This window comes from Copidosoma floridanum, unplaced genomic scaffold, assembly GCF_036245765.1.
Source record: "Copidosoma floridanum isolate Cflo_tuat_1 unplaced genomic scaffold, Cflo_Japanese_pri ptg000020l, whole genome shotgun sequence".
Classification (NCBI taxonomy): domain Eukaryota; kingdom Metazoa; phylum Arthropoda; class Insecta; order Hymenoptera; family Encyrtidae; genus Copidosoma; species Copidosoma floridanum.
Window position 1 is genome coordinate 10,206,408 of NW_028321897.1, and position 10,293 is coordinate 10,216,700.

The following is a 10,293-nucleotide window of genomic DNA, read 5'->3' on the forward strand; positions in this document are numbered from 1 at the left end:
GAGGATATGGTCTTGTAAATAAAATCATAAATTCTTTACCTTTAGAAATTCATTTACCAGGTTATCAGTACTGTGGTCCAGGTACTTAACTTACAGAACACCTTGCTAGAGGTGATCTTGGAGTAAATCCTCCGGATACGGCGCGCAAAGAGCATGATATAGCTTATTCGGAAAATCGATACGATCTTGAGACTAGAAACAAAGCAGATAAAATTTTAGCTGAGCGAGCTTGGCAAAGAGTTAAGGCTTCAGATTCGAGTATTGGTGAAAAAATAGCTGCTATTCTAGTAACAGGTGCAATGAAGTTTAAGAGTAAATAAGGTATGGGTTTGGAACAGAAAAAGAAAAAGAAAAGAGGTTAAAAAATAAAATGCTGTATAAAAAAGAAACTAAACACTACTATGAACACAGTTATTAAGGCTGCCTCGCATCAAATGAATACTAAGAGCACAAATGCTCGTAAAGTAATCAGTAGTGCTTTAAAAGGTGCTCGCAATGCAGTTAAAATGTGTGGTGGTAAAAAAAGTATTAAAATTCCTTGTATTTTACGCGTTCCTGCTTAAATTGGTGAAACTTTACCTCTAATTCCTTTATTTGCTGGCTTGAGTTCAACTGGCGCTTTGGCAAATGGTATTGCAGGAATTATAAAGAGCGTAAACGCGGCTAAGTCTGCAAAAAAAAAAACTAGAAAAAAATCAAAGACATAATAAAACTATGGAAGCTATTGCGTTAGGAAAAAGTCTTTATATTAAGCCTCATATAACTGAATTGGGAGTATATTTAAAAACATTTGGTAAAGGTCTGAAAAAAAAAAAAATAAAAAAAAAAAATTATAAAAAAGTAAAATTACCTTTAATAGCTTTAACAAATGTAGATTTTATAAAATTCTCTAAGAGTTAAAAAATTTTTTTTTCTCGTGGAGTATTTATGCGAAATGACTTACCCAGTGATGGGCCATGGTATTGTGAAACTGCTATAGTAAATCTTGACGACAAGAATGGACCTGGAACTCACTGGGTGGCGTATTGAAAATGGCCAAAATGTTGTTTATTATGACAGTTTTGGAGATTTGCAGCCACCTATACATTTAATGTTGTATTGGGGTGTTGATACAGTTCAGTATAATCACAAACAATATCAAAAATTTAACTCTTACAACTGCGGTCATTTGTGCTTAAAAGCTTTGTCAAAACATATATAAGCACTTAAAATAGTAAAAAAATCTCAGTTTTACATTGACGGTCATGGAAGAAACATTAACACTTAGTTTGTCTGGTACTTCTTCTACCCTAGAGGCGCAATATTTTTTACTTATTGAATTATCACCAAAACACAAATATGTTCTTGGTTCATTAGAACTCCTAACGTTTAATTCAATTTCTAATATTGACGTTAATAACAATAAATTTTACGGAGGTGATCAAGTGGTAGTTTATTCAACTGGCAGTTATGAAATCGAAGTTATTCAGTCATTTTTAGTCAATGTGTTACAACCAAAAGATTTAAGTATCAGTATCAAGCCCAATAATAATACGCTTCGTAGTGTTTTTAGGTGTAGTTATACTATTAATTTGAGACCAAAAGATTCTAAAGGGCGACTACTAGGTTTTACTGAACGATTACTACAAGATAACTTAACTCATGACTCCGATTTACCTGTATCCATTCTCAAGATTAACGCATTACGAGTTGAGTGCAGCATCACTAGTGGAGCTTATAAAAACGGAAAAAAAGTTCATACAATTCATGAATTTTTTCCTGCGGTACCACCAGGATATGAAATCACTGAAGTTCCATCACAAATAATTTACTTACCTGTCATTGGACGAGTCATAGATCACTTACAACTACGCGTAGTTGATGAAGATGGTAATTTAATTAATTTTTGTGAAGAAGTCATCACGATAAGATTGCACATAAAACCTTCATCGTAATGGGTATCATTTATAATCACAAAAAGTATATAAACAGCTTGACATGTACTTCTGCGCTTAGTCAACGGCAAGCTTTTTAATCGCCGAGACGTCAGAAAGGACAACTGAAGCATCAAAAATTGACTAATCAAAACATACAGTTTCTTAAAAGTCTTGGCTTAAAAAAAAAGGTGTAAACTAACGTTTAAATTGTTACCTTAAAGATGGATGACGTTTTAAGCATTTAGTCCCCCGTTGCGTTTGATGAGTCTATCGCATACTATGAAATTTATGCTCATCAACCATATGCAACAACATTTAATAATAGTGATGAAATTCGTACATCAATTCAACATCAAGACCTATGCCTACTACCATCCCGCAGTTCCTTACATGTTCATGGAAGGGTAGTCGAAGCAGATGGTACTACGACGGCTGCAAATACTAAATTAGTAAACAATGCTATCCTTCATCTATTTGAAGAAATAAGATATGAGATTAACGTTATAGAGATAGATAAGTCTAAAAATGTAGGTTCAACAACTCTCATTAAAAACTGGCTAACGCTCAATCCTGATCAAGACGTATTAACTGAAAATGCTGGTTGGCTTGGTACTTTAAATGAACCTAATCTAACAAATAATAATGGCTTCTTTGATCTTTTGATTCCTCTCAGTACGATTTTTGGTTTTGCTAAAGACTATCGTAAAATAGTTGTTAATGTGAAGCATGTACTTATACTCACAAGACCAAGAAATGATTCGAATGCAGTTTTACAAAGTGAAATTCCTGCTGCAGAACCTAATGGAGCTGCAACTTGGGAAGACTTCAAGATATTAATGTTAAAACTAGAATGGCTTATGCCTTACGTTGTAATATTGGATGCACATAAAATTCGTCTACTTAATTATTTGCAAAAATATAAATTTGTATCTATGAGCTATCTTGGAAACTTGGGAACTTGGGAACTTTATGAATATCCACTTTTACCTACTACATCGAAACATATATGGACGGTCAAGACGTCCAATCATTTGGAAAAGCCACACTATGTTATACTAGCTTTTCAGACAAATCGTAAAAATCAGAGAGGTATTAATGCTAGCCAGTTTGATCATTGTAATATAAGAAATGTAAAACTCTATTGAAATTCACAATATTATTCTTATGGGGATTTCAATATCAATATAACAAACAATTATTTTGCATTGTTATATGACATGTATGCAAACTTAAAAAATTAATATTATGGTAAAGATCGTGCACCTTTGTTAAGCAACTCTTTATTTGTTGAGTACAAGGGAAGCGGACCCGGCGACAATGAATAGCGTGCTTTCTGCGTACGATGCTCTGCTGATATTTTTGGTGGACTAGCTGTCTCGAGCGGCTTGCTGGCTGCTGCTGGTGTGGCTTGGCTGGTAGAGGCTTGTAGCTGGCCAGCTGATGCGTGAACCTGTGTATCAGGAGACAAACTAAGCTGGTCCCGGCACAGGCCGTCGATGCCAGCGGCAGCGGCGTAATGAAGCGCTGAGACGATCAGGAGGGGGGGCCGACTGACAGTATATCGTCGAACAAAACATCCCGCAATGCCTCGTTCCAGGAACGAAACTTTAAGTCCCGCCCGCCGTATCCAGAGCGGTTTCGCCTCCGGGCGATGCAGGCTGAGAGGCCGTCCGGGTTATCACAGGAAGCAGCGTGACTTTCGTGATTGGCCTGGTGTATTCTCCCGTCGCCGTTCGGACGGTCACAGCGCGTACGAGGCCGTCCGGGCCAGGGTGAACACCATTTACACGGCCGAGAGGCCAGCGGCCGTTGGTCGAGAGTAGAGATGAGTCAAGGATGGCGACGATATCACCCAAGGTCAGGTTCCGATGAGGAGTGATCCACTTCGATCGCTGTTGAAGAGTATTAAGATACTCCCGACTCCATCGGGCCCAGAATTGTGCTCTGATGCCCCGGACAAGCTTCCAGTGAGACAGATGGTCGAGATCCTGATCGGGTGGCGCGGCCTCGATGATTGAATTGAGGGGTGCTCCGATGAGGAAGTGACCGGGGGTCAGCACGCCCAGGTCGTCCGTGTCGCCCGACAGTGGAGTGAGGGGTCGGTTGTTGAGGACAGCTTTGATCCCGACCAAGACGGTTGAGAACTCCTCGTATGTCAGGTGCCGTGAGCCCATGACTCGTCGGAGATGACCTTTGACGGACTTGACCGCGGCCTCCCAGAGACCTTCAAAGTGAGGGGCCCCGGGTGGAATAAAATTCCACTCGATACCTTGATCCGCTAGGGCACCCGCGACGAGGTCCCACCGGTGCTTAGCAAGACGGAGCGCGTCGCGCAACTCGGTGTCAGCTTGATGGGAGCACGTCGCGTTGTCGCTCCAGAGTTCAGACGGTTTTCCCCGGCGCCCAGAGAAGCGGGTGAGAGCTGCAAGAAAGGAGACGGTTGATAGATCGCCTACGAGCTCCAGATGTAGTGCCTTCGTGGTGAGACAGACAAATATGGCGATGTAACCCTTCGTGGTGCGAACGCCTCGGCCCTTAGCTGCGAGGACGTGGAACGGCCCAGCGTAATCGATTCCAGTGCGACCGAAGGCGCGGAAGGAAGTAACTCGTGACCGTAAGAGAGGAGCCATCAATTGGACAGCGGATCGGGCTTGGAGGCGAGCACAAGTAACGCAACTGCGTAGGAAAGCCTTGACTTTCTGGGAGCCACCGATGATCCAAGCACGCTTGACGGTTTACGCGCTGGTGGTGCGAAAGCCCCCGTGGAGCGCTCGGTGATGATCCCACGCGATCGTAAGCGTGGCGAGAAAGCAAGCGTCGTCAAGGATGGGTGGGTGTCGCTCCGCGAAGGTCATCTTGGCGTGCTAGAGGCAACCGCCCACACGCAGAACGCCGTCTGTATGAACGAAGGCTGCGACCGATGTCAGTGGGTGTCACTTGAGAAGGGCGTGGCCCGTGCGAAGCAGTGCAAGTTCATCAGAGAAGGCACGCTGCTGGCTCAAGCGCACGCAAGCGAGGTAGGCATCGGTCAACTCGGTAGCCGTCGGTGCTGAGAGCATCGGTCGTGTAGGGGCTCGACCGAGATGGAGTCTCGCCCACCGACGCAGGTGGGTGATGGTGCACAGGAGGACGCCCAGATCGGAGAACAGTCGGAGAAGGTCGAACTCGACCTTTTGCGTGACGTTGCAGAGGCGAGGAGGTGAGAGCTGTGGCGGCTTGAAGGGCTCCTGGGGCAAACGATCAGGGCCTTCGGACAGCCAGGAAGGGCCAGTCCACCGTGTCTGCTGGCGGTGTAGAGTCTGGGCATCGGTGCCTCGAGACGCCACATCGGCAGAATCGTCATAAGTAGGCACATAGCGCCAGATGTGCAGTGGCAGTACCTCCTGGATGTGGGTGACGTAGTTGTCGACGAGAGCGTGGTTGGTCGGCTCGGCAGAGCGGAGCCAGCGTAGAACGACTTGGGAGTCGCACCAAGCGTAGCATTGCTCAATAAGGACATTCCACTCGCTGACGACCAAGCGCAATAGTTTCGCAGCAAGCAGCGCGGCACGCAGCTCAAGGCGAGGGATCATCATGCGAGCCTGGGGCGTGGCTGACGGCTTGAGGCTTCGGATGGGCGCAAGTTTCGTCTTGGCCAGCAGAATGTGGAAGCGGACTTGCCCTGAGGAGTCCTGCAGCTGGGAGTACACCACCGCGCCCATCGCGCGGCGGCTGGCGTCTGAAAAGGCGTTAAGGTGAATCTTCGACGGAGCCGAAGATCCAATCCAACGTGAAATGGAGAAGCCTTGGATTGATTTCAGCTCAGTGGTGAAAGCTGACCATCGAAGAGCCATTGATGCAGGCACGACCTCATCTCAATCTAACCGGGCGTGCCAGAGATCCTGCACAAGGAGCTTGGCTTGGAGTATGGTTGGCGCGAGCCAACCGCAAGGATCGAAGAGGCTCGCGAGTCCAGCAAGGATGCTCCGCTTGGTGTCCTGTTCTCGAGCTGCCGGGGGTGTGAGCCGAAAAGTATCCGAGGCTGGGTCCCAGCTGATGCCAAGCTCGCTGACGAGGCCGGCGTCGCTAAGTTCAGGCCACGTAGGGCGCAGGCAAGCTTCCTGGGTGAGTTCAGCCAGAAGTTCGGCGTCATTGGCGACCCATTTCCGGAGTGGAAATTCGCCTGAGCGCAGCAGACCAATTACTTGATCCCGAAGCTGGCGGGCCGTTTCGAGGTCATCGGCACCCGAGAGGATGTCATCCACGTACCGATCGTTCATGACAACAGGTACGGCGTCCGGCCACAATTGTCCTTCGTCATGGCAGAGTTATTGAATCACACGCAGTGACAAGTAGGGCGAGCAAGTCGTGCCATAAGTGACGGTGCGCAGTTGATAGTGTACAGGCGGCTGACTTGGATCGGGACTCCAGACGATGCGCTGAAGGTCTGCATCTCGCGGGTCGACCCAGATTTGGCGGAACATCATCGAGACTTCGCTGCAGAAGGCGACGCGATGTCTTTGCCATCGCAGCAGGACTGTCGGTAGTAAGGTCTGGAGTCTCGGCCCAGAGTGCAGGATGTCGTTTAGGCTGTAGCCGCTCGAGGTTGGGTGCGAGGCGTTAAACACAACGCGCAACTTTGGTCCAAGGTTCCCGTGTTGCCAGATGCCGTGGTGCGGGACGTAGCAGACCGTGCTGCTCGGTTCGGAGAGCTCTCGGCTGGAGAGCTGCTTCATATGACCGAGGGGGAGGTACTCGCTCATGAAGCGGTTATACTCGGTCGCCATCTTTGAGTCCCGCTGGAGGCGACGGTGTAGAGATCGCAGTGAGACCAGGGCGCTAGCCAGGCTATCGCCGAGGAGCGGTGCAGCAATGGGCTTCATAGGCAAACGCACGATATAACGGCCGTCCGCGTCGCGCTGGTAGTTGGCGAAAATCCGCTCGCAGTCGATGTCATCGGGCGCACGGCGGCAGACGGAGGGCACCTCTTCAAGTTCCCAAAAGCGCTGGAGTAGCATGACGAGCTCACGATGCCAGGGTGGAGCCAGCTCATCGTGCAATGTCGGACACGCGACGGCGCTGTCCAAGGGGCGCCCAGGAGCACACCCGACTAGAGTCCAGCCGAGTGCTGTATGTTGACCGACAATCTCTCCACGCTGATGGTACCCAGGGCGCAGCAGACGGCTGTAGACCTCAGCGCCGATGAGAATATCGACCGCACGAGGAAGGCCGAAGTCGGGGTCGGCGAGGTCCTGCAGGCTGGCCCAGACTCGCAGGATGCTGGGGTCAAGCGGGGCCGCAGGAGTTGAAAGACCGAAGTGGGGTATGCACAGCGCCTTTAGATGCAAACTGGGGGTGCCATCCCCTGGAATCAGGCGCAGGCTGGCGCGGAGTGTCGACCTTACGGCGTGTTCACCGCCGATGCCCGATACGCTGGTTCTAGAATCCTCCAAAGGGGCCTTCAGGTGGCGAGCGAGCTTGAGAGAGATGGCCGAGATCTCAGAGCACGGGTCGAGGAGGGCTCTCACGGTGACGATGGGCCCCCGGCCCCCGCTGAGTTGGACGAGCGCGGTCGGAAGCACCGCGAGTCATTGCCGGGACTCATCAGGAGTCTTGAGGAGATCGGAGCTGGTTGGCTTCGCATGCTTGGGTGGGTCCAAAGATCCTGGAGCTTCGGACCGGCGCTTGCGGCTGTCGTGCAGCAGACTGTGGTGCGCCGCCCGGCAGCGCTGGCAGACCGACTTGGAAGGGCAGTCATGCAGGGAGTGCCCTGGCTTCAGGCAGTTGAAGCATAACTTCTCCTGGAATACGATGTGCATCTTGGTGGCTGGATTCAGATCCCGGAACTGACCACAATGCCCGAGATAGTGGGGTTCGTGACAAACCGGACAGTTCGCTGGAGCCTCCTGGGTCGTGAGGAAGCGGAAATTGCGCCCTGCGTGTATCGAGGAGGGCCCTCGTGAGCCGGTGGAGCCAGCTGAGCGCGCTAGATGAGAAGCCTCTACGGAGCTGAGAGTGCGGCATCTGCGCCGCAGAAACGCAGCCAGCATGGTAAAGGTGGCCCAGGAATCACCGGGCCCGTCGCTGGAAATGTCCAGCTTTTCCAGCTCGTCTTCCCAAGCACGTCTTGTGGTGGCGTCCATGCCCGTTGCTGCAAACGCGATGAACCAATCATCCCAGGAGGCGACAGGGCAGCCGAGAGCACTAAGCTGATTGCGATGACGTTCAAGCATGTCCAACAGCGCTTGGAGACCTCCGGCTGACTCTTCCCGCAGAGGCTTGATGTTGCGGAGCGCCGCAACGTGGTCCTGCACGAGGAGCCGCCGATGCTCATAGCAGGCCTCGAGTAGGCTCCAGGCTGTCGGGTAGTTGGACCCAACGATCTGCACGGAGTCCAAGACGGCCATGGCATCGCCTTGAGTAAGTGACTTTAAATAATAGAGTCTCTCAACGTCCGTTAGCTGCTTGTCGTCGTGTATGAGGGCTCGGAACAGGTCCCTGAAGGATTCCCAGCCCTCTCGTCGTCCCGAGAAGGGCGGGATGGTGATTGTAGGCAACTTGGGCCCACGATGTGGTGCCGGTTCTCTGGCTGGGCGGATTTCCCCGTGGGCCCCGGGCGGGGCTAGTGCGAGCCGAGCGTCATACAGGTGTGACCGGGCATCGACGAAGTTGGCCTCTGCGGCGGCGTATATGTTGTCCACGGCGTCGCCATGTTCAGTGGTTTCTGCGGTCAACAAACCCACGTGGTTGACCTGGAAGTCATTCCAGTAGGCATCCAAGAGCTCAAGCCGAGCCGTAACGAGGCCTGTGGTCCAGTGGCTTGTCTCGGTGGCCTTTACAGCGGCCGTGAACCGAGTGATGACGTCGCCAAGCCGTTGTTGGGTGGCGAACAGGGCTGACGCCTGTCCGGTTTTCCTGAAAATCATGAATATAATGAGTTCGACGTTGAATCATCAACGGAACTCGAGGCGGACGCTTCTTGATCAGTTATAAGTCGCTCTGCTGAGCCAACTGTTTCGTAAGCGAGGCGACACGGCGCCAGGCGCTCAGAAAGGATGACTACTCTGCGAGCAAGGCAGTAAGGCACCAGACGCTCAGTTGGCTGCACGAAATCCACGACACGGGCCTCATGGCGACCGTGGTGGTCTCGAGTCCTCGTGCACTTGTGAGCAGCAGTCATGCGATGCGGGCAACATGGCGGCCGCGGAGGCTAACGCTCACACGGCGAGCAGCCAAACCTCAAATCTGCGACACGGGCATCATGGCGGCCGTAGCGGTCCAGAGCGCGCGAGCTTCAGTTGGCAACGCCTGCAATATGGCGGCGGCAGTGGCTAACGCTCGCCCAGCGAGCAGCCAATATAGCGGTCCCAAGCGCGCGTGCACTCGCGAGCGCCAGTCAGCGACGCCTGCGATATGGAGGCCGCGGTGGCTGACAAACGAGAACCACGGCTGCCACGCAATCCGTATTATGGGCAGCGTGGCGGCCATGACCTCCAGCTACATTAATTAACGCGCGTGGACGTGCAAGACACGCGCATTAACACAAGACGCAGGACTTAATGCGTACTTACATCGTGCCGGCTTTTCTCTCCTTGTTGCTGGATCCGGCTCGAAGGACCAATGTTTAAGAAACTCTTTATTTGTTGAGTACAAGGGAAGCGGACCCGGTGACAATGAATAGCGTGCTTTCTTCGTACGATGCTCTGCTGATATTTTTGGTGGACTAGCTGTCTCGAGCGGCTTGCTGGCTGCTGCTGGTGTGGCTTGGATGGTAGAGGCTTGTAGCTGGCCAGCTGATGCGTGAACCTGTGTATCAGGAGACGAACTGAGCTGGTCCCGGCACAGGCCATCGATGCCAGCGGCAGCGGCGTAATGAAGCGCCGAGACAATCAGGAGGGGGGGCCGACCGACAGTATATCGTCGAACGAAACAATGCTGTACCTTTGATTGTCTTTGACTGTTCTAAACAAAATGAGTCGTTAAAGAATGCTCCTGTAGATGTGCGATTAGAATTCGAATCTCACGACAATTTTCCTAATAATACATCAGCTTACTGCTTAATTTTATGTGATCGTATCGTTCAGTACAGTCCCATGAGTGGGGATGTCCAAAAACTAATGTGAGGCTATAAAACCCGATGCATGACACTACAAACTTCATTAATCTGTTAACCATCATGGAAAAAGGTCAGAGCAATTGGACTAGAGAAAAAGAAGAGAATAGGCGAAGGCAAGAAGAGTGGAAAAAATTTGAGAAAAGACACGCTGAGGAATGGAAAGAAAAAGAAACTAGGCAAAAATCAAAAGATCTTAAATGTTGTAAGATCCTTTAAAAATAAAAAAATCAACTTGCTCAGAAAAAAATTAATTAATCAACACGTCTTATAAGCCAACCATTA

General features: G+C 50.2%; 4 protein-coding genes across 4 annotated transcripts; all 4 read right to left on the reverse strand.

Annotated features, from left to right (window-relative positions):
- Positions 1-3,523: 3,523 nt before the first annotated feature.
- On the reverse strand, positions 3,524-4,546 carry LOC149374375 (uncharacterized). The gene has a single exon (XM_089593666.1). It carries the CDS (start codon positions 4,544-4,546, stop codon positions 3,524-3,526), a length of 1,023 nt encoding a protein of 340 aa, XP_089449792.1.
- A 303-nt stretch (positions 4,547-4,849) lies between these two features.
- Positions 4,850-5,749, reverse strand: LOC149374376 (uncharacterized). Its single transcript, XM_089593667.1, has one exon. The coding sequence runs from the start codon at positions 5,747-5,749 to the stop codon at positions 4,850-4,852; it is 900 nt and encodes a 299-aa protein (XP_089449793.1).
- A 21-nt stretch (positions 5,750-5,770) lies between these two features.
- LOC149374377 (uncharacterized) lies at positions 5,771-6,175 on the reverse strand. The gene has a single exon (XM_089593668.1). It carries the CDS (start codon positions 6,173-6,175, stop codon positions 5,771-5,773), a length of 405 nt encoding a protein of 134 aa, XP_089449794.1.
- Positions 6,176-6,223: 48 nt separating this feature from the next.
- On the reverse strand, positions 6,224-9,026 carry LOC149374378 (uncharacterized). The gene is made up of 3 exons (XM_089593669.1): positions 8,959-9,026; positions 7,491-8,810; positions 6,224-7,448 (listed from the first exon to the last, which is right to left on the reverse strand). The coding sequence occupies exons 1-3, from the start codon at positions 9,024-9,026 to the stop codon at positions 6,224-6,226; spliced, it is 2,613 nt and encodes an 870-aa protein (XP_089449795.1).
- Positions 9,027-10,293: the final 1,267 nt, after the last annotated feature.

Coding starts and splice junctions, on each gene's coding strand:
- LOC149374375 (XM_089593666.1), bottom strand. CDS start 4,546: ATGGCTCCTCTCTTACGGTCACGAGTTACTTCCTTCCGCGCCTTCGGT.
- LOC149374376 (XM_089593667.1), bottom strand. CDS start 5,749: ATGGCTCTTCGATGGTCAGCTTTCACCACTGAGCTGAAATCAATCCAA.
- LOC149374377 (XM_089593668.1), bottom strand. CDS start 6,175: ATGAACGATCGGTACGTGGATGACATCCTCTCGGGTGCCGATGACCTC.
- LOC149374378 (XM_089593669.1), bottom strand. CDS start 9,026: ATGAGGCCCGTGTCGTGGATTTCGTGCAGCCAACTGAGCGTCTGGTGC. Junction 8,811..8,958: donor CTTACTGCCTTGCTCGCAGA/GTAGTCATCCTT, acceptor CATGATTTTCAG/GAAAACCGGACAGGCGTCAG. Junction 7,449..7,490: donor AAGACTCCTGATGAGTCCCG/GCAATGACTCGC, acceptor CGTCCAACTCAG/CGGGGGCCGGGGGCCCATCG.